The sequence below is a fragment of the Prionailurus viverrinus genome, chromosome C2 (assembly GCF_022837055.1).
Source record: "Prionailurus viverrinus isolate Anna chromosome C2, UM_Priviv_1.0, whole genome shotgun sequence".
In the NCBI taxonomy this organism is placed as follows: Eukaryota; Metazoa; Chordata; class Mammalia; order Carnivora; family Felidae; genus Prionailurus; species Prionailurus viverrinus.
The window spans coordinates 36125881-36150273 of NC_062569.1; the positions used below are offsets into that span (position 1 = coordinate 36125881).

The 24393-nt window shown below is 43.9% G+C and overlaps 1 protein-coding gene across 1 annotated transcript; it reads left to right on the forward strand.

The window, feature by feature from the left end:
- Positions 1 to 24393, forward strand: TRIM42 (tripartite motif containing 42). The gene is made up of 5 exons (XM_047875442.1): positions 1 to 475; positions 4262 to 4959; positions 10629 to 11452; positions 14644 to 14868; positions 24174 to 24393. The coding sequence occupies exons 1-5, from the start codon at positions 135 to 137 to the stop codon at positions 24258 to 24260; spliced, it is 2175 nt and encodes a 724-aa protein (XP_047731398.1). The 5' UTR covers positions 1 to 134; the 3' UTR covers positions 24261 to 24393.

The following is a 24393-nucleotide window of genomic DNA, read 5'->3' on the forward strand; positions in this document are numbered from 1 at the left end:
ACAGCCAACCTCTTGCAATCTCCAAGTTGAGGACCTCATCAGAGGGAGGAGGGACTCCTGCCTGGGAGCCCACAGGATTCTGGTAGAGAAGGCGTCAAGAGCTCTGGGCAGCCGGTAGCCATCATGTAGGCGCCATGGAGACTGCCATGTGTGTTTGCTCTCCATGTTGTACATGGCAGAGATGTTGTCCTCAACTATGCTCCTGTCTGTGCTGCAAGTTCCTCTTCACCTCAGAGCGGAACTGCACCTGCTTCCCCTGCCCTTACAAAGATGAGCGCAATTGCCAGTGCTGCCACTGCACCTGCTCTGAGAACCCCAACTGCCACTGGTGCTGCTGCTCCTGGGCCAATGACCCCAACTGCAAGTGCTGCTGCACGACCAGCAGCAACCTCCAGTGCTACTACTATGAGAGCCGCTGCTGCCGCAATGCCACCATCACGTTCCACAAGGGCCGCCTCAGGAGCATCCGTACCTCGTAAGTGCCGGGTGCCCGACGGGGCCCTTGCCAGCTGTGGGCTCCATACGTACCCCCGCCCCAAGTCCCTTTCTCCCTCGGAAAAAAGGAGGCCAAGAACTTTGTAGCAATTAAGCCTGTCCTAAACAGCCAGTGACCACCTCTAGCCCTGAGTCCCACATCCATGCCCCACCAGCTGTGTGAATAGGCACTGGGCTCTCTCACCTGCACTAAATAGTAGTGGCTAATACTCAGCGTATAAGCCACTTGCCAGGCACTGTGTGCCCCCCAGCAACCCTCACAGCACGCCCACCACACCAACGAGGAAACGGAGCCTTTGGAAGGTGAAGTTGCCCAGGATCACACAGCTAGTAAGACGCAGCCAGATTTTGAACCCGGAATCTGTGTCTTAACTTAAAAATGTTGCACTGCAAAATGGAGAGTATAGGATCTGTTGTGATTCGGTGGGTTTGGGGATTAACGTATGCACCTTGTAATCTGTTACGGGATTTAAAAATATAAGTTGCCCTTTCTCTTCCTCCTCTGAACTTTTGATACCTTCAACATTTATTGGAAAAGTAGTAACTTCCACAGGCCACTTTTGACCCCTATGTCCTTTATAAGTACCCCGGACCAACTCCTGCCAGCCTTCTCATTCTTCCCACCTGGAAGTCATGCATCTCAGGGTCTCAGTTACTCACATGGGGCATGAATGCTCTGTGACAAGCAATTGCATATTCTCTTCCTGCTCTGACCAAGGCAGTCCTTTTATGTCACATGTGAGGGGAGTTTGGAGTAGCAAGGGCAGACTTCTTAGAGAAGGAAAGATCACAGCTCAGAACCATAAGAGGAGAGCTTTTGGAGAGGCAGAAAAATGAGACGCAGGTTTGAAGCCTTTCAGGCTGGAAAAACAATTCTGTGAGTAAAGTTTCAGTGAATTCAGGAGAAGGATATGATCCATCTTGCAGTTTAGCACTTAGGAGATGCTTAACAGACACTACTCTCCATTCAGGGAGCTCTTGTGGTGTTTGCATGAGTAGAGGATCCAGGGGTTCTGGATGCAAGTCCAGAGGTTCTCAGGTGCAGAAAGTAGCATCCACATTCCTCTCTCCTGACTCAATACCCCATTTCCTGCATATCAGCCATGGAGAGTCACTGGCCACAGTTCAACGGAGGAGGGATGACATTGGTGTTGTGGGAAGATGCCTTAGGTCAGTTAACTCCCAAACTTTGCTTTACAGGAATCACCTGGGGGTCTTTACAAAGGTCCTCACTGCCAGACATTCTGATTTCATTGGTCTGGGGGATCACCTGGACATCAGAATTGTAAAAGCCACCCCAAGTGATACTAAAATGCAGATGGCCTGGAGGGATCAGAGGGAAGCCAGGAGACCTTCCGGGTGACACAGTGAGAACCCAGGTGCTAGGGGAACAGGCCTGAATTGAAGGGAGGGTGTGTGCATGGGAGGAGAGGCCAGATATCTCAGCAAGAAGGCAAGGCTGCTGGGTCTGGTGGCTGTTTGGGCATGGAGCCACAGCCACTGAATGCCCGGGTCCAAGCCTGAGGCTTTCAGAGGATAGTCAGAGACGCTATTGCAAGTGTCAGGAGGTGGGCAGTGGGAACACTGAGGCTTGTCTTCCATCTGGCCTCTCTCCTGGTTTCTGAATCCCTGCCTCCCCCTGCTCCTCATCACCACTTCCTGCTCAACACCTTGCTCATCCAGCCCACTCTGGTCTCAAGCATCTCTTTCTGACTTTCTCATTTCTTTCCCACTTCCTTTTTGACCTCCACCCAAACTCCCTGGGCTGCCTTTCAGCCCTGCTGTTTCTTCTACCAATGTCCCCTTCCCTCCCGCTTTATATTACACCATGCCATCTCCCTTTTTATATTACACCATGATTCTCAGAGTCCTACCTTCTCGAACTAAAGAGGTTCATCCAGCTATCACGTGTACAACTCACTGTCGCTCCAGTGACCCCTTGAAGGCCCAGGCAGGAGACTGAGAAAGCAGAGAGGGAATGGGCTGAGAACATCGAGGCCAGCAGGCCTAGGACCCAGCATCCAAATCCTTAAGGGATGAACTTTTCAGGAGCCTGAGTGCCACAAAAGGCATTCTCTGCCACCACAGGGCCATTCCCATTCAGTATGCTTTGGCAACACCTTTGACTGTCTGGGCTCTGAGACATAGGCCCATGGGGAAGGAGATAGGAGCATACAGGAACCTCAACAAGTCAGAAGCAGAAGAAAATACAGCCACAATGTCAAGATCAACACCCAAATATCACTAATGTGAACAGAAGATAAGAGACAGGATCAATCACAAATTGTATATCTGTTTACCTCCATCCCCACAGCTAATTCATTTATTTTCATAAACTGCTTTTGCCCTGATTGTAGCTTCTTAAAATATGCATTTGAATTTTACAAGTATGCTTTTACCTCATCCATGGTTCCTACAATTAAATACATGAAATCCACCTCAGACAAATAATCAACACACACACACACACACACACACACACACACACACACAAATAATAGAACCATATACTTCTCATGGACGTGACCACTCTTTTCCTCTACTGTGGACATTAGCTGGCCAGTACCAGAGGGGACTAATTGCCGAGGCCACATTTATTGAGTCCTTACTATGTATCAGCAGTTAGTCACTTTATCATGGATTACCTCATGTAGACTTTGTAAAATTCTCATGAAGGAAATAGTATCGTTAGCTTTGACCATTGGATTACAGATGAGAAAAGTGAGAATGGGAGGGATTAAGAAATTCGTCTCAAAGGTGCAGCTCTAAAGGGGTACATTCCACCATGAACAATCTGTCCCTAGAGCCTAGACCCTTAACTCTTACCTGTCGGTCTGCTGGTTCTAGGCTTAGTTCAAGGGACTGACCTCCTGGTGTCCTGAGGACACTTTACCCATCCTCTTCTGTGTTCTACCCTATATACTGTAATACTGATGATGCCAATGCCTGCCAAGCAAGAACATGCTTGTAGGTGGACAAGATTGGATTTACTGAGTCACTGCACCAAGTGAGAACATACACCATGGTTAAGAGTAAGGTGTCTCGGTAAGAAGGCATCTGCAAGTTATTATGAAATTTAGGCTCATTTCAGGTGAGGAAGTGGGGGTAAATCTCCTATCAGGTATCTTAATAAAAATCTGGTTTACAAGATGGGAAGGTCACAGGGCACCAAATGCTGCAATCGGTGAAAAAGCAGCAGTCGCTCCCATGAACCAGGATAGGCGAGATCTGGTCGTTTTGTGGTTTGGACGATGTTCTTGTCTTGCCTGCGTTCAAACAGGAGGAAGTGGTCTTATTTCTGTTTTGCTCCATCACAGTCCCAGAATGGCTGTGTCGGGTGTTGGTATTCTGATGGGCAACAGAGCACTGAGGCCCCACTGATGGTGCCAGACCAGTCTGTCCTGCTTTCTCGTCTTCAAAATTCACAATGTGCAGTCGTTCAGCACTTACTGTGTTCCCAGGACTGCTCTCAGTCAAGCTTTGTAGGTATTAAATGTAGTTTTAGTCCCCTCAAGAAACTATAATGTGACTACCAATTTTATAACGAGGCAAAAGGCAGAGAGAGGTCAATTAACTGCCCTGAGGTCACCCAGCTAAAGGATGTTGGAGGCAGGCTTAGAACCCCAGTGCCCTGGCACAGAGCCTGTGCTCCCCACCATCACACTGGCCTGCCTGGCAGTGACCCCCAGTTCTTCCAGAGGCCATAAATGGGGTGAGCTCTGGAGCCGGCCTCCTGAAGTCCTCCCGTGTCCGCTTCTCCTTCCAGCTCCAAGACCGCGCTGCGCATCGGCAGCAGCGACACCCAGGTCGATGAGGTGAAGACGATGCCCGCCAACAGCAACCTGGTGCACCATCTCTCGTGCCCCCTGTGTAACCGGCTGCACCTGCACTCATTCATGCTGCCCTGCAACCACAGCCTGTGCGAGAAGTGCCTGCGGCAGCTGCAGAAGCACGCCGAGGTCACCGAGAACTTCTTCATCCTCGTCTGCCCCGTGTGCAGCCGCTCGCACTGCATGCCCTACAGCCACAAGATGCAGCTGCCGGAGAACTATCTGCGCGGGCGCCTCACCAAGCGCTACATGCAGCAGCACGGCTACCTCAAGTGGCGCTTCGACCGCTCCACCGGGCCCACCCTTTGCCAGGTGTGCCGCAGTCGGCGCATCGCCTACAAGCGCTGCATCACGTGCCGCCTCAACCTCTGCAATGACTGCCTCAAGGCCTTCCACTCGGACGTGGCCATGCAGGACCACGTCTTCGTGGACACCAGCTCCGAGGACCAGGACGAGAAGATCTGCATCCACCACCCGTCCAGCCGCATCGTCGAGTACTGCAGCCAGGACAACCAGCTGCTCTGCACCTTCTGCAAGACGGCATTCCACAACGGCCACGACACCGTCAACCTCATCGACGCCTGCTCCGAGAGGGCGGCCGCCCTCTTCAGCGCCATCGCCAAGTTCAAAGCAGGTCCTGGTCCCCTCCCCTCCCCTGCACAGTCACCCCTAGTTCAGGTACTGATGGGGAGAACGGCTCCAGGCAGTCTGCTTGGTGAGAGCCTCCCCCACCTGGTGGGCCAGTCCAAGCACTGGGAAACACTGAGCCAGGCTGCCAGGCACTGGCCTGGTGTGCACGCCGGGCAACCATCACCAGCCTCCTAACCTCCCTGGGCCTTGGCTTTCTCACCTATAAAATGGGCACAGCGGTAGTAACTCCGCTGGGTGATTGTGAGGATTAAATGGGTTATTCTATGTGAAGCAGGCAAAAAAGTATCTGGCACATAATCCGTGCAGAAAGATTCTATAATCTTGGTTATAATCTTCATGACCTTGGGCCTCATTTCCTCCTTTGGAAAATGATGAGTTTCATCTTCCAGTATCCTGAAGTTCTGTGAGCCTTTCTGAAGGGTTTTGTCACAAAAGTTGAGTATCTTCGGTGTTTTCCCAATTTCCAGAGGGAAAAAATTAAATCGATGTTGAGAATTATTTCAATTTAAAATTTTCCCCGACAGCGTTTTCCCCAAAACTTGCAAACACCAAAGTAAACAAACTGGTAACAAACACATAATAACAGAAAAACTCAGAAATAGCCAATAACATTCTGGTCAACGGCTGGTTTTTCCTCTGCATGCCTGCTCAAGGTTATTTTATATTGGTTACCTATAAAATAGTACATTTTGGTTAAGGGAAACTGAGCCTAGTTTCCATGCTGGAACCCAGTACAACAATATCTTGCAGGGTTCAGTCAAGAGCCTCATAATTTCTGGGTGTGGATCCACTTGATTAGACATGAGGATCTCCGGCATCCTTTTAGGGCTCTTAGCCCCTGGGAATAGCTTCCTTGAATATAGGCCTACTTTGCCCAGGCCCTTTAGAAGAAGTATGCCTGGTCTCCTCACTCCTCCTGCAGTACAGGAACTGAAATTCCCTCCATGAATAGGACAATGGGGATTCCACGAATTCACTGGCACAAGGCAACTTGTAAATGGCAGACCCAATCTATCTGACTCCAACATCCATGTTAAATCCATAACATTCCTTTGACAACCTTCTCTGTGCTAAACAGCAACCAGAATCTAAAGACTGGAGGACTGGAACACAACAGAAACCACCACCACCACTACCACCCTCACAATCTGTGGTCTATCTCATTTCCTTAAGGACCGGCCTGCATCAAGTGACCAAAGTGCCCCGGATCACCCCAGCCCTTTCCCTTTGTGTCCATGTGTAAATATGCCTGAACATATGAGTGGGAGAGTTTTTCTCTGAGCTGCACATAAAGGTCCTATTGGATGTAGAGATGGGTCAGAGATGGACTTTGCTAACTCTGTCACCTAGGACCTCTCACCAGCATGGGTGTTTCAGGAATACCTTCATTTCTCAATTACTTATACTAGGAAACATTGTTTGTCGATTGATATTTATTCTGTTTTGGAACCACCATCAGGGAAATCTCTATATTAAAGAAACTCTATAGGAGCCACATTACCAAGCAAATGGGTAGTCCCACTGGTTCCCAGAGGGTTTCTTAAGGTGGACTCACTGCCTGGGCTCAGCTGGATTCTCTGGGGCCTCAGCACGGGAAGGGGTTGCTGACTATAGTCTGCTGTGCCCCCCATGCAACTATAAGAGGCCTGAGCCTTTAACACAGAAGAAACCTAGGATAGTTTTCTCAGAGTCCAGAGCACCTAGAAGCCAGACAATGAAATTCAATTCAATATGAGGGGACATCAGTTCAAATTCCAAAGAGCCCAGCAATTGGAAGGACACAGGGGTCACCTTCATGGCATATCCATTTATTTATTTATTTATTTATTTATTTATTTATTTATTTATTTATTTAAATTTACATCCAAATTAGTTAGCATATAGTGTAACAATGATTTCAGGAGTAGATTCCTTAATGCCCTTACCCATTTAGCCCATCCCCCCCCCCAACACCTCCAGTAACCCTCTGTTTGTTCTCCATATTTAAGAGTCTCTTCTGTTTTGTCCCCCTCCCTGTTTTTATATTATTTTTGCTTCGTTTCCCTTATGTTCATCTGTTCTGTGTCTTAAAGTCCTCATATGAGTGAAGTTATATGATGTTTGTCTTTCTCTGACTAATTTCGCTTAGCATAATACCCTCTAGTTCCATCCACATAGTTGCAAATGGCAAGATTTCATTCTTTTTGATTGCCAAGTAACACTCCATTGTGTACATATATACCACATCTTCTTTATCCATTCATCCATCAGTGGGCATGTGGGCTCTCTCCATACTTTGGCTATTGTAGATAGTGCTGCTATAAACATGGGGGTGCATGTGTCCCTTCGAAACAGCATACCTGTATCCCTTGGATAAATACCTAGTAGTGCAATTACTGCGTCCTTAGGTAGTTCTATTTTTTATTTTTTGAAGAACCTCCATACTGTTTTCCAGAGTGGCAGCACGAGCTTTCATTGCCACCAGCAGCGCAAAAGAGATCCTCTTTATCTGCATCCTTGCCAACATCTATTGTTGCCTGAGTTGTTAATGTTAGCCATTCTGACAGGTGTGAGGTGGTATCTCATTGTGGTTTTGATTTGTATTTCCCTGATGATGAGTGAAGTGAAGCATTTTTTCATGTGTCTGTTGGCCATCTGGATGTCTTCTTTGGAGAACTGTCTGTTCATGTCTTTTGCCCATTTCTTCGCTGGATTATTTGTTCTTTGGGTGTTGAGTTGGTAAGTTCTTTATAGATTTTGGATACTAACCCTTTATCTGATATGTAATTTGCAAATTCTGTCAGTTGCCTTTAGTTTTGCTGATTATTTCCTTTGCTGTGCAGAACATTTTTATTTTGATGAGATCCCAATAGTTCATTTTTGCTTTTGTTTCCCTCGTATGGAATATCCATTTATATGTAGGTAGAGAATTTACCCTGTCCATCCTTTCTGAGGGAACCCCCTCCCCCACCCCTCAAATTTTTTTAATTTAAAAAAATTTTTTTAAATGTTTATTTATTTTTGAGATAGAGAGGGAGAGAAACAGAGCATGAGCGGGGGCCGGGGGGTGGGGGAGGGAGGGCAGAGAAAGAGGGATGCACAGATTCCAAAGCAGGATCCAGGCTCTGAGCTGTCAGCACAGAGTCCAATGCAGGACTTGAACTCACACATCATGAGATCATGACCTGAGCTGAAGTCAGACTCTGAACTGACTGAAAGGTGCCTCCACCCCTCAAATTTTTTTAACCAGAGTTCAAACTTGCTTTTAAGGACTCAACTTATTTTGGGGGAAGGTGCCATAAATCTACATTTTAAATAAATCTTCAAGTACTTCAAAATCAGGTGATCTGACAATACACTGAGAAACTCTGGGTCCTGGAGGAAAGACCTAGTTTGGGTCGATTGAAGCTGTGGTGTCGACCCCCAGGTGCACACTGGAACCCCCTGGAGAGTTTTACTAACTAGGGCCAGCAGCAATGACACCATCCAGGAGCCCGGTAGGCATGCAGAACCTCAGGCCTCACCCATACCGATTTTGTGGGAATCTGCACTTTTAACAAGATCCCCAGAAGATTCCCGGCAGCTGCTAACTGCCTCACCTGGATTCCTGAGCCCCAACTCAGGCCAATTCATAATCTCAGCAAGTGAGGCCAAGAGGAGAGTTTTCTTTAAAATTCTCCCAGAAGATTCTGGTGCTCACAGACGACTGAGAACCATGACTGGAACAATTAAGAACATAGGCTTTGGACTCAGATAAATAGAATTAGAGACAGGCCTTGGTTTCTCCCATATACTTGCTGTGTGACACTGGACAGTAACTTAATCTCCCTGAGCCTTAGTTTCCTTATCTATCAATAGGAACAATATCTTCCTCATAGGAAGATATATGTAATATATTATAATAGAGAGATATGATCCATAATATGTGAATTATATAGATCTGGCCCATAATATTTAATAAATAATAGCTACTTTTAGTGTATTTCCTGAGAGAGATATGGACTTAACTTTGCTCTAGGACCAGCTCTTGCAAAGCTGCCATATTTCTAAGATGGGAGGAGGGGTGCTTCTTCTGGCTTCCTCTTTCTTTTCTCGTGGTGCTGCCTCTTTCCCCCTCACCTAAGGAATTTTTATGCTACCTCTCGGGACTTTACATAAACTTAATTAATCTCTAATGAAGCAAGGAATTTCCTATGCAAGATTCTTTGGCAGTGAATAACTATTGAATAGTCAAAGAAATTAATGAACAAAGTGGAATTTCAGCTGCCATAAGCCACAGTAGCGCTTGCACTGGGGAGGGCAGGAAGCATTTCTCAGCTCCTCTGCAATCACCCTGATAGTTTCCTGTTCAGCCCCTGTCTGCATTGCTTCCTCATCCCTTCTGTGCCAGCCTGAGGGAGGAGGTCGGCAGAGGAAATAGCGGCTTCACAAAATAGGCCGGAGAGTAACACTTACCCCAATGATGTCAGAAAACAGGACAGAATGGCTTTCACTCAATAAATACCTTTCAAGCCCTTCTACACACCCTAGTCATAGTGAGAACTAAGAGAGCCATGCTCCCTGTTCTCATGGTCTGACAGGACTCCTGGGTTTCTCTTACTCAAATGCACATCATTGTTAAAATGGCCACAACCCACAAAGGTCCAGCTGACTGTGCACCTGGGAATATGTTAAGAACAAAGTACAAAAAAATCTTGGGCACGCCTACTCCTGAGTAAAATCTGATGAGGATTATAGCCCATCAATTCACTACAAAGTTGGCCTATCAAGGGAGGACCTTACCTTTAGACTAGGCCACAGAAGGTTGACATGTCTTCACATCACTGTCACTGCCTGATGCCTAAATCACTGTAAAGCCAACAAAGGTACTCATTTCAGAGAGATGTACCACGTACTCTCAATCATAGCATCCTCTACACTATAGTATCCTTGGGTTTATGAGTGTCTTGAGCATCGGTGCCCTCTCATATTCATATCTGTATCCCTAGTACCTTGGAAGGCATGTGACATAGGTATCCAGTAAATGTTTGTTGAATGACTGAGTGAACTTAAAATCCAAAAACCATGTAAGAGGATCCAGAACAAACTGGGTTCTCTTTGAAGTGCAATAGCAGACTCTTTTTTAGAAAGAAATGAGGAAAAGGCAAGAGAGGAAGCCCAGCTGATTTCCTACTGTTGTCTAGGGCTGGGTTTTGGTGAATGAGGCAAGGCAGCATTTAGAAGAAGTCATCAGAAATTTAGTTCTTTCTCTTGCCCCTGCAGAAGCTTAGCTTTCACACAGGGAAAACCAGTCACTTTGAGACATCACCTCTTCTCAAGTCCAACATGCTGACACGTGATGTCTGAAACTCATATCAAGGGTGGCCTTGAACTTTCAATTCCAACCCAGAGCCGCAGGGATTACTATAGCTATAACTATGCCAAGGAAAGAATGGCTGGGATTCCTGAGGGAAGTATTAGACAAGGAGGCAGTGGGGGGGGGGGGGGGGGGTAATCCTGAGGGAGGCCAGATGCATCTCATAAACCTGTTCAGGCCTATTGCAGTTCAACTACAACTGCCCTCCCTCCCTCTCCACCCACTTTCATGGAATCTGAGGGAATTCCCTGCAGTCAGCTTTGACACCTGGGGAGATGAAAATTTTAACGAAAGTAACTAACCTGGTTGTTTTGCAGTCCGCTATGAGATTGATAATGACCTAATGGAGTTCAACATTTTAAAAAATAGCTTTAGAGCGGACAAGGAGATGAAGCGAAAAGAGATTCGAAATGGATTTCTCAAGCTGCGCAACATTCTACAGGAGAAGGAGAAGTACATCATGGAGCAGATAGAGAATCTAGAGGTGTCCAGGCAGAAGGAGATTGAAAAATACGTGTACGTCACAACCATGAAAGTGAACGAAATGGATGGTCTGATCGCCTATTCCAAGGAAGCACTGAAGGAGACAGGCCAGGTGGCATTCCTGCAGTCGGCCAAAATTCTGGTGGACCAGATCGAGGATGGCATCCAGAGCACTTTTAGGCCTGACCCACAACTCCGGCTACACTCCTTGCACTGCATGCCCTTGGACTTCGCTGAGCTCTCCAATGCCATCCACCAGCTCTTCCCCACAGGGCCCAAGAAGGTATGCTCCTCAGGGGAGTCCCTGCCCTCCCCTTATCCCATGCACTCAGAAATGATGATCTCCAGGAAGGTCACTTTCAGCACTCACAGCTTTGGCAACCAGCAGATATACCAGCGAAGTTCCTCCTTGCTGTCCTTCAACACCACCAGTGGTGAGAAGGCCAAAATGGGTCTGGAAGCCTATGGGCGAGCCCAGTCAGCCACACCTGCCAAACCCACAGATGGCCTCTGTACGTACTGGAGCGCAGGGGCAGAAAACCAGCCTGTGCAGAACAGCAACAGCTTCCACAACTGGTACTCATTCAATGATGATTCTGTGAAGACCCCAGGCCCAATTGTCATCTACCAGACTCTGGTGTATCCTAGAGCTGCCAAGGTAAGGAAGGCTCTGGGCCCATGAGGAAGGCAGGAGGATGGGTGGTATGGAATGGAGGTGGGTAGTCAGAAAAGGTTGCACTTACCTCTTTGACCTCTGGGGTTCAGTCACTCAAATCTGCTCCTAAATTCCTAAAATCTTAAGTAGCACAATATTGGCTTAAACCAAATAATGTATTTAACTCATAGTCAAAAATCTATCTGAAGGCCCCAACCCCATTTCAAATGCAACCCAATTTGGGAACCAAAGTAATTTGAAGAGACTGCTTGGAGGGTGTAATGTTTCCCAGGGGCAAAGCCTGTAATTGTAGAGAGAACACAGAAAATCCAATTAGAAATATAGGCTCCATTATCTATCAGCAGTGATTCCTCTAAATTGCTACCTTTCCTAAAGAAAGTATTCATACTCTCTATGATTTGGAAAGAATAGAAGGATAATCCCCAATGGAATTACAATTCTAATCTCATAAGATTCAGTTTTAGAGGGAGGGAGTGTTGATCTCTCACAGACCTCTACAACTGCCATCATCTGACTTCAGGAGACATGACTCCTCCTTGACCCTCTTGACCTAACACAGACAAATAACCTTTCCCTTAACATTCCATTCAAATCCAGCTGAACCTAAATCAAACTGTTTATAGAATGTGTTATTAAAGTTCAAGGAAGGAAAAAGATTAACTTGCAATTAGAGATCCTGTTAGAGCATAACTTGCCTCTCTTGGGGTTCCCTACAGGGACATCTCCCAGGCCAGCCCATGGCCTGCTTTCATGTGGCAGAGCCCATCTTTTGCCCTCATAATCTGAAAACATTCCCAAAGACTTTTAGCATCCTTGAAGTCTAAACCATTGGTTCTCAAACATTAATGTGCACCTGGAGGTCTTGTTAAAATGCAGATTCTGTTTTAGTGGGTCTCAGGGGGCCCTGAAATTCTGTTTCTAACAACCTTCCAGGTGCTGCCATTGCTGCCAGTCTGCACACCACACTTTAGTATCAAGGGTTTAAAAACAAGAAAATGAAAGCCAGACACTGACCAAGCTTTACTTTGCTGTTCTCCTGAGACATCATAATCTATGTTTTAGAGTCTATAATCAACAGCAAAAATGACCTTACTCTGAAAAGTAGAATATACCTTCCCATGGGCTATCAGACACAGCAAAGTATCTCTACCCTTCATATAAGAGACACCTACAACTGAGTAACCGAACCTTCATTTCCAAATGATACCAGATCAGCAAAGCCTCCAGTGTATGTGACATTAGCTCAGTGATGGCATTAGGTCTCTCCATGCAACTTAGACCTGGGAGATTGGCAGTTTCTCGCTCTGCTGATGTCTGCCCCATAATTGGGCTTGGAAAACAGTCACCCCATGCCACTGGTTAGTGGTCCCTGCAAGAGCCCAAGAAAAGGGCCTAGGAAAGTCAAGTCATTGCCTGTCAAGAGAGGACACCTAAATATACTGCCAAATAGTGGTATTTGATGTGAAGATATCAGTGATCCCTATTAGGATCATGGAATGGAAATCATACAGGAATCCTAGTGTTTAGTGATGCCGAAGATGAAATCTGTGCTGACTTCTCTCTCAAATGATGGTTGACTAATAGCCCACTTTAGGCTTTTGGCATAGAAAACATTCTCAAAGTTAGTCTTATAACTTGTCAAATACGTATCTTAAAAATCCTAAGGATTTTTTCCTAAAAACTCAATTTTATTTCTAGAAAACTTTCCCAGAGAAATGATTAAAAATTCAGGTGAAGATTCATGCCCCCAAAGTCCTCATTGCATCATTATTAATTGGAGTGTAAAATTAGAAACAACCTAAATGTTCGACTACTGAAAGATTAAATCACTTATGGGACAGCTATTAAAATGGTGCTTTACTAAGTTTTTAATAATACAGGGAAATGTATAAAATATTAAAAATGAAAGGAAGTAGGAATCAAAGCAATATAATCCAAACTGTATGCATTTCTGTACTTGTGAATGTTCTAAAATTGGAAGGAAATGAATTTTGAACTGAATTTTGGGATTATAAGTGATGTTTATTTTTGTCCCTTGTATTTTTTCTGCATTTTCCAAGTCTTTTATAATGAGTATGTTTGTTTTGATACTCAGAAAAAAATAAGTTAATTTTTACTGACAAGTTATACAAATTTATAAAAAGTTTTTTGGGGCGCCTGGGTGGCGCAGTCGGTTAAGCGTCCGACTTCAGCCAGGTCACGATCTCGCGGTCCGTGAGTTCGAGCCCCGCATCGGGCTCTGGGCTGATGGCTCAGAGCCTGGAGCCTGTTTCCGATTCTGTGTCTCCCTCTCTCTCTGCCCCTCCCCCGTTCATGCTCTGTCTCTCTCTGTCCCAAAAATAAATAAACGTTAAAAAAAAAAAAGTTTTAAAAGTATAAATATATAAAAATAACTATAAATTAATTATAAATTCACAAAACTTTATGCACTTAGGAGTAATTTTAAATTAACTTTATAAACATAATAACATTTAAATTTGTTAAAGCTTAAAGAATACAGTATCTGTTTAGAAATATAATCATTTCAAAATATTTATGTGCCAGACACAATCTGCTAATTGATATTTGTTAATATATCTCTTTCTGAAAGCTGATATATTATGTTTTGAGTGTGAATATATATTCTTCATGCCTTGGGTAAGCCATTGCACCTCTCTGGTACTCTACTTCCTTATGTGTAAAATACAGGCTTGGAACAGATACACTTTTCATTGTCTAGTAGTCTGTGGTTCTATTGGAATTTGCTAAATGTAACCTTTCTGAGCCTCAACTGTAAGATGGGATAATAAAATCTCCCTTCCAGGGAGTTGTGATGACTAGGTGAGTTAGGCAATGTCTGACACAGAATCAGACGCATAGAAGGTATTCAATAAATGGCAGCTACCTTGGTTAATGGTGTCAAGAGAACAATGGTCACTGCCATGTTGACTGATGGTAACAGAACCCAGAGGAGCATTCTTCTGTTCTTGAAATGCATTATGAGCATCATGTCAGGTCTTATCAGGTAGCCTTTCAAGACTGCTGCACATAGTCCACATTGAAGTCCTCAGCAGCTAGAGGGGATGGGGTCAGCTTAAATCCGCCCCACTGATAGTTAATGACACAAATCTTTACGGGAAAGAAAACTGAATGGTGTATATTAGTACCACACCCATATGTTCATTGCTTCACAGGTTTATTGGACATGCCCAACAGAAGATGTGGACTCTTTTGAGATGGAATTTTATGAACTCGTTACTACCCCTCCTAACAATGTACAGACAGAGCTCTGTGGGCAAATTCGGGATATAATGCAGCAGAATCTGGAGCTGCACAACCTGACCCCCAACACTGAGTATCTGTTTAAAGTTAGAGCCATCAACAATAATGGTCCTGGACAATGGAGTGACATCTGCAAGGTACTGTGCACACTTTTTTTCTCAGACTTTCTTTGTAAGCTCTGGATGCAGCTCTGTCAGGATGATCACAAGATCACAGAACCCACAGTGTGACTGCCCCCTCTAATCCCAGAAAACTTGTTAACTCAGAGTCAAAGAGAGGGCTGCTGGCCTCAACCAACTTGGCAAATGAGGCCTAAGAATTGTTAGTTCAGTTTGATTCAAAAAACATTTGGGCCAGGCATTCTGTTAGGATGTAGAGATTCTGAGGAAAATAAGGCATAATCCTTACCTTCAAGGAGCTCAGGGTCTATTAAACAAATAATTGTGGTATGAGAAGGACAAAAAAAGAGTTCATTGTTAATCCCAGTGGTGATTCAAAGCAAGCGTAGGGTGCCAGATTTAACAGACATAAATAGAGGGCACATACAACAAATAATTTTTAATGTAAGTATGTCCCATGCAATATTTTATTTGTTGCTTATCTGAAAGTCAAGGAGTAACCACTGAGCATGTCAGAATGGTATCCCCCAGAAAAAGGGACATGATTATTCCTATCTTTCTTTGTGATTCGAAGCTGACTCTTCTTTATATCTCTGGGGGATATATGTTCATGAGTATAATTTTATTGATACTCAAAGGAGAAAAGGAAGAAAAATACCAAGGGCTATCGTACTGTAGAACCATAATGATGTTCTTTGGGATACCAGTAGATTATGGCTTAATCAGGAATTCTTTAGAGGAAAGACAGTAAGTTCATTCATTTCAGCTTTTGAAAAGGGAAACGTATGGTACAGAGAAAGAGGAGCCTCATGAGACCACTTCCAGCCAGGACAAACATCTAATCCTCAAGGGAACTAGAAAGCCATCAGTTTCTTTCCCTTCCTCTGTCCATCTCTCTGTCGCTGTCTCTGTCTCTCTGTCCTCCCTCTGCCCACACTTCCACGTCTGCTTCTGTCTGAATCTGCACCACTTTCAGCTAGTTTGTAGTATTTCCTCCCCTAAATTCAGCTTGCTTGTGGCTTTGGATTGTCCTGGCCCAACTTCTGTGTGACCAACACAGTCTAACTAGCAACCCTCCCTTTGTCTCAGGACAAATGTTTGCAGAGGAGAATCTGATTGGTTGCTACTTCTAGTGATGAGGGAAGCACAAGGTAGGGTGGGGGCAGGATTATGCTGTAGGTCATTGTACCAGTAGCAAATCAGCTGAAGACAGAGGCTCTCTAGTCAATCTGGACTGCTTCTGGAGCCAGCACCCACATGAACCCCTTCCCACTCTCATGGAGGCCAGATACTCACCTGGGCAGGAGGCAGAAGGAGAAAGTCGACCTGCCTGCTCCTCTCACTCTACCCCAGCCAGCTACCCTGTCAATTGCCCAATTCTTGTTGCCACCCTTCTTTCCCAAGCATGGAACACCCACAGCTGCTACCATATTTTGCAGCATGTCCTTTCGACTATGGATTTTTCCTTCATCTAATTCCATCTGCCTTCTCATTTTTTAGAAATTCCTCAGACATGCCTTGCCCATGAAAGGCACTCAGTGCTGTTACTAATATTTTTAAATGTATCTCCTGTCGTTTTTACATGCTAGGCACAAGGACAGGGAGTGGAGAGACTGAAGTGTGTCGGCCCGTCTTAAGTAGATGTTTTGTCCTCCCTCTTAAGCTCTGAACTCCCTGAGAACAAACTTCACATCTAATTCATCTTTCTCCCACAATGCTTACCACAGCAATGTGCATATCACAGGTTCTTAATGGTTATTGAATGAATACATGACTGAAAATGTGATCAAACAAATGAATATATGAATGAATGTCTAAATTAAAGAGTGAAGAAATAAATGGATGAATAAAATTAATAATTACAAAGTACCATAAGATGCCCAAAAGCTAAGTGTTTTATGCAATCAGTCAAGAAGTAACATTCCCCCTAAAATCGTGTTTATGCGATTAATTTGTACTCCCTATATGGGAAGGAAACTCATTCCAGTTTCTTTGCTTTTTAACACAATTTCTAAATGAGCAGAGCACTAATTAATGAGGTTTTCTGGAAGCTTCATTTTTATCTGACTTGCAGAGCTGCAATATAGATTTTTCCTTCAGAAGTAATTCTTCCTCCCTCTTTGTGATTATATTAGCATTCTAGGGGAAACACTGGTTTCCTTAACATTTGTCATGATTTGCATAAGTAAAGGCTTCAATAGCAAATGAAAATAAGATGGTGTGTTTGAATGACATTTATAAAGCTTCATAAAAGTAATGACTTCAGTTCTTTCCCATAAAATCGAAATACTTTTCCTTTGGCATCGGTCCTATGCAGGTATTCCTGAAAGGTTTCATTTAAAATGCTGTAATGAGGTAGCAGAATCATTTCTTATCCAAAATACAATATTTCCATCATACATACTTTTGAAAAGGAAGCGAAATAACACCTTTCATATTTGATTTTCATAGTCTGTGACTTGCTGATTTTTTAAGGGATTTTATTTGAAGTATAATATACAAAGCATGAAAATTAACGTGAATGCATTTTAAGGGTCCCATTTATTGAAGGCCGACTCCCTGTCAGATACCGTGTATTCGTTACCACTGATCATGCCAACCACTGGAGGTGGGGAATTATTGCCTCTATTTTACAGATGAGGAAACTTAGGCTCAAGAGGGAAAGTGCTCTCATGTAACTGAAGAAAGAGTTGAGTGGGAACTCAGTTCTCATCCAAGGCTGGAGCTCTTTGTTCTCCTGCACCACAGTCAGATTCAGCTAAATCTGGGCCAGTGGGCCCCACCCTGGGGACCTGGCACCTCATTCTGGGAGAATACTGTCAAAGCCAACAGCTGTGAGAGCAGGAGTTTTTTTCTGAGAGGCAAGATTGAGCATTGGACTTGACCTGGTGTGCCATGGCCCAAGGCCCAACTCCACTAGGCTGTAAGCCCAAGGTGGACAGGTGCCTTGCTGGCCTTCCTCACTCCTCTCGGCCCACAACCTTCAGCCAAGAGCCTCTTACATCCAAGAGCCTGATAGTTTTGAAGGAATGAAGAAATGTGTTTTTAGGCAAGTCATATATCCTTTATCCTCAGTTTCTCTTCCTGTTCTTCCTCTAATCCGCAGGGTACCTCCTGACCACCATCTACATTTCTGAAAAGAGCCTCCTTACTTTGTCTCCCTCTGACTTCAAATCTCTGCTAACTTCCAGGAAGTCTTCCCATGACAAACCTAACTTTCTATCTGTGCACTGGTTTCCCATTGCCACCATAACAAATCAGCAGCTTAAGCAATACAAACTTATTATCTTACAATTCTAGAGATCAGAATTTCAAAATGGGTGTCACCCAGTAAAATCAAGGTGTGAGCAGGGCTGTGTTCCTTCTGAAGACTCGGAAAAGTTTATTTTCTTGCCTTCTCCAGCTGCTATCAGCAGCCCACATTCCTGGGCTCATGGCCCCTTCCTGCATTTTCCAAGGTAGCAACATCAGGTTGAGTCCTTCTTACATCTTCATCTCTCTGGCTCTCTTCTGGCTCCCTCTTTCTTTGAAGGACTCTTGTGATAACATTGGACCAACCTGATGATTCAGCATAATCTCTGTCTTAAAGCCAGCTGACTAGGAACTTTAATTCCCCTTTACTGTGACACATAACACATCCACATGTTCCCAAGATCACAACGTGGATATCTTTGGGGGCCAAAATTCTGCCTACCGCAGTCTATAAAACAGATATCCCCAGCTACATCACATTTGGAGGTAAAAATTCAGGCCTAACAATAGTCACAAACTGCTACTTTTCTGGGCTTTTCCTGATTACCTCTTCAGGAAATGCACCCATTCCCGCCCCCACTCATCCCCGCAAATTCCTCCCCAGTCTGTATTGGGGGTCACCTCTGGTGTCTCCCATGTGCTCAGGAAACAGCCCTGCCAACTACTCTCAGTCTCTGCAGTGCTGACCCCTTCCTGCCCAGGCTGGAACTCTAGGCACAGAGCCAGGCTGCCTGGCCTTCCTGGGCATCTTACCTGGGTTTCATGAAATCCCCCTACTGGTTTTACCTCTGTCTCTACTTCAGACCTCCTGTCCAGGCTGAGATATGCATCTTCAGGAGGTGGGGTTGCAGGGCAATCTGAGAGACCAACACTGTCCCACACTATCATACACTCAGAATAACTGCCCCAAACCTACCTCACCCACCCACATACTCACAGCCACCCCCTGCCCTGAAATGAGAGAAAAATGGTTTGCACTCCCTATCTCCTTAGGATTTATTCTTTTCCAAATTGCTGCTTGATCCTTCATGCAAATAGAGAATCCTATCACCTGCTCTCTACTTGCTCTGCAGAAAGACATGAACCCTGGAGTGAGGATAATTTAGATCAAGCTGGACCTATTACTTTTAACTTCATACACAGAGGGTTGAATTAATCATACACTTCAGTTCATGGTCCATTTTCAACAATGGCCTATGCAAGGCCCTTTTCTTGTCTATGTATGTATTCCCTTCTGCAGCCATTCCTTCCCAGACATCCATTCTAATACGTTTCATGTATATCTTATTGCTTTTATGAGTTCTTACATGGTATGTATTGTTTTGAATGTGCTGGTAATTTGCACAAATAGTGTTGTGCTACTTAACCCTACTTTGTTTCTCACCTTTTCTCCCAGAACACTGTGTTTTTTATGCTGTAGCAATGTAGTTATACACATTTAGTCCCTTACTCCTAATGCGGCCTCATCTTTCACAATGTGCATTTGGGCACCATATTTCACCTGTTCACTTAGCCAAGACAGACACCCAGATGATCTCCAGTAATGATGCGGTGCACAGCCTCATTCGTGGCACTTTGTGGGCAGGATAGGGGTATGAGAATTTCTCTGGAACATTGTATTTGTTTGCTAGGACTGCCATACTAAAATGCTACAGGTTGGCTGGCTTACACAACAGAAATTTATTTTCTCACAGTTCTGGAAACCAGAAGTCCAAAATCATGATGTTGGCAGGTCTGGTTTCTTCTGAGGCCTCTCTCCTTGGCTGGAGACACTTGCCTTTTCCCTGAGTCCCTCACATGGCCTTTTCTCTATGCCAGTGCACCTTTGGCAGGTCTCTGTGTGTCCACATTTCCTCCTTTTATAAGGACACCAGTCAGATTGGATTAGGGCCCTCCCTAACGACCCCATTTTAACTTAATCACTTCTTTAAAGGGCCTCTCTCCAAATACAGTTGACCCTTGAACAACATAGGTTTGAACTGTGTGGGTTTACTTATACACTGACTTTTTACAGTACAGTACTATATTTTCTCTTCCTTATGATTTTCTTTTTTTTTTTTTTTAACGTTTTTATTTATTTTGGGGACAGAGAGAGACAGAGCATGAATGGGGGAGGGGCAGAGAGAGAGGGAGACACAGAATCGGAAACAGGCTCCAGGCTCTGAGCCATCAGCCCAGAGCCTGAGGCGGGGCTCGAACTCACGGACCGCGAGATCGTGACCTGCCTGAAGTCGGACGCTTAACCGACTGCGCCACCCAGGCGCCCCCTTATGATTTTCTTAATAACATTTTATTTTACTATCTTACTTTATAGTAAGAATACAGTATATAATAAATACATAAAATATGTTAATTGACCATGTTAATGGACCAATTGACCAAGTCATCAGTATGGCTTCTGGTCAGCAGTAGGCTAATAATAGTTAAGTTCTGGGGGAGTCAAAAGTTATACATGGATCTTTGACTGCATGGGGGTCAGTGCCCCTAAGCCCTGCATTGTTCAATGGTCAACTATACAGGCACATTCTGAAGTAGTTGGTGTAGGACTTCAACATATGAATTTTGGGAGGACATAATTCAGCCCTTATTAGAATATACCATGAGTTGGGGCGCCTGGGTGGCGCAGTCGGTTAAGCGTCCGACTTCAGCCAGGTCACGATCTCGCGGTCCGGGAGTTCGAGCCCCGCGTCAGGCTCTGGGCTGGTGGCTCAGAGCCTGGAGCCAGTTTCCGATTCTGTGTCTCCCTCTCTCTCTGCCCCTCCCCCGTTCATGCTCTGTCTCTCTCTGTCCCAAAAATAAATAAACGTTGAAAAAAAAAAAAAAATTTAAAAAGAATATACCATGAGTGAAATTGCTGGATCACAGAGTATGTGCATACTTGATTTAAATGTGTGCATGAATGTGTCCATAAGGAATGAATGAGGGACCCTATAGCCTAAGCCCCACCTGTATGTGGCATGGTCCATCTTTCTACTATTTTGTTAATCCAATGGGTACAAAGTGTGATAATCTCCTTACTGTTTGAAATTTCATTTCACATGCTTGTTAGTTTTCAGGATTTCCTCTTCTGTAAATAGCCTGCTAAATATCTTTCACCCATTTTTCTATTGCATTTGTTCTTTTTCTAGATGATCTGCAGTATGTTCTTAAATATTCCAGATAATGCTTTTAGACATTGCTAATATCTTCTCTGTTCTGACATTTGCCTATTAACTTTGTTCATAGTGTATTTCATGAAACAACAGAAAACTTCCATTTTGATATGACTGAAGTCATCAATTGTTTTTTTCTTCTGGTTTGACCTTTTGAAGTTTTATTTAAGAAAGTCCTTCCATAGGATTAGTTCACAAAGATAATCTTCCTCATATTCTTTTATTATTCTTTTATTAACTTTCACTTTACCTGTCAAACTTAGGACTTTAATCCATCCAGAGCCCACCTTTGTGTGTAGTGGCAGGTAATGATGCACATTTTTGACCGTCTAGTGAGGCAGTTTTTCCCATAGCATCTACCAAGCAATGTCTTTTCCATTAGTATATGGTATATGTGCCACTGCGATCTTATATTAAAGTGCCATATATTCAAAAGTTGTCTCTGAGCTCTCTGTAGTCTCCTGTTGGTCTATTTGTCTGTTTTTATGTCAATACCACACTGGTTTTATTGTTTAACCTTAGCTTTCTGCTTTGTCTTGATGAACTGCTAAGGTAAGTCTACCCATTACCCTTCTTTCTATTTTAAGGTTTATTTATCTAATCATAGGAATTTGTTCCTTCATATAAATTTTGGAGCGAGTAAATTGAATTCCTAAAAAAAAAAAAAAAAAAAAAAAATCCAGATAGAATTTGATTAGGATAGCATTGAGTCTCTAAGTTAATGTGGAGACATTTGATATTTTTGTAATAGGTCTGACATTTATTAAATCATCTTCAATGTGCTTTACTAGGGCTTTTAAATTCTTCTCATAGAGGTACTATATGTTCCTGGTTAACCAGATAGTTGACAGACTTTGTAGATATTATGAATGTTATCTTACATTTGATTATATTTTCTAATGTATTGCTGGTTTAGAATAAAAGCCATTGGTGTTTGGAGGTTAATCTTGATTCTAGAAATCCTGATAAACTCTCTTATTATTCTGAGAGTCTATCTGTTGATTTTGCTTGCTTTTCCAGGCTATGGTCCTATCATTTATGAATAATGATAGTTATATCTCTTTCTTACAATCCTTGAACCTCTATTTCTTTTCTTTCCCTATACCTTTGGCCAGGGCCATGAGTCCTACAGAAAATAGAGGCTGAAATACTTGATATCCTTGTCTTATTCCTAATCTTAATGTTTCTCCATTGAGTTATGATGATTTTTAATTTAGTTTTTGTGGTGTATAATTCTCATTAAGGAAATTTCCTTCCACTTCTGAATTGCTGAGAGCTTGTACAACCTTATGCAATTTTTTTTGTATTATTTGAGACAATCATATGATTCTTCTCCTTTAGGCATTAATGAAATGAATTACATTGATTTTCTGATGTTAATCTTGACTTGCATTCATGGAATTAACCCCATGTGATCATGCTGTGATTATTTAATATACTTGGTTTTACTCAGCTCATATTTTATTTTGGATTATTGTATCTATGATCATAAGTGAACTAGCCCTATAATGTCTTGCCTATATTGTTTTTATCTGGCTCCAGAATCAATATCTTATTAGCTTAATAAAATGAGGTAGGAAGCTTTTGCTCTTTTCCTGCTTTCTAGAACAAACTTTTCTTAAAAGTTTCTTAGAATTCATTTGGAAAACCATCTGAGCATTTTGGGTAAGGAAGGGGATGTCAATTATTTCAATTACTTCAGTATCTCATAGACTGTTCTCTGTTTCTTTTGTCCTTTTTCATATGATCCCCTTGTTCATAGGCACGCCCCAATCCTTACTGCTCCATCCACACATCACACATGATCTTTGTCTCTGGAGACCCTGACTATGACAAAATTCAACTCCCCTATGTTGTATGAGTCAATTCCCAACTCTGCCACAACACTGTTATTCCTTCATTATCACCCATCCCCATTTCTCAGTGTGTTTCTTTAACACTATTTTTATTACCCTTACCAGGGCTCTTTGTGTTATCTCAATTTTTATCCAGCAATGGGTAACATAAAGACTTACTAGCTTTGTATATAGGGACATTGTACAAACATCGTTCTTTGCCACCCAAACCACACCTCCACCCCATCTGCCCTGTGAGTCCTGATTCATCTAGACAGAGCCTACTGATCCAGTGGGCTCTCATTCCTGGATCTCAGCCTCACTCCCTAACCGCCTCTTCAGTCAATGTGTACAGGGAAGGAACGGGAATGCTGCCAGACCAGAGGCATGGAGAAACCTAGCACCTTCAAAGAAAAGCAGGGAGATCCGCGTGTAAAGCTGAGTCGGTTAGACTTGTAAGAAACTTGCTCAGTGCAGTCTCCCCTTTCCAGGTAGTTCTGACCACTCACTGCGATCACAGACAGTGTGAACCATCAGAGGGAGGCAACTGGCAGATATACATATTGTGGTTCTATTCACCTTTCATCCACTTCTCTAAGAAGCTTCTCTTTACCATAGCCAATGTTGGGATTACAGAGATGAAAGATGGTCACTTCCCCCACACCCCAGTCAGAATGCTCAGTCTGTTAAGAGTCAAACACATTTGATGGAATTTACAAATGATAAGAGCTACGACAGAAGCAATCTCCAGGGGCTGGGGGTCACCTGGAGAGCTATTCTATGGTGAAGCCCACCTGGAGTCACAGCATGCAGTTAAATGAGGTGCCTTTTAAGGAAATGGAACCTGGTCTGTGAAATCCCAGTCTCACCACATATTAGGTATGTGACTTTAGAAAAGTGAGAAGTTATCCAGTCCTTCTGAGCCTCAGTTTCCTCTCACTCATACAGTGGGGTCAGTGGCACCTGCTTCATGAAGACTTAATGAGATGTTGTGTGTAGGGTCTGGTGCACAGCAGTGGCCAATCTCCTGGAAGCTGCTGTTTCCCTTGTGACTGGTGCCATGGTTCTCTGCTTCTGATTGCAGGTGGTAACCCCAGATGGGCGTGGGAAGAACCGAGCTAAGTGGGGCCTGCTGAAGAACATCCAGACTGCCCTCCAGAAGCGCTTCTGAGCTCCTCGCAGAGCAGGAAGCAACCTCAGCAATGTACCACAGATAGACATATATACACACATACATACGTATTTTTCTCAACACATGCTTCAGTGAGGCTATCACTGTAGGCAATGTTCCCAGGACCTCTGAG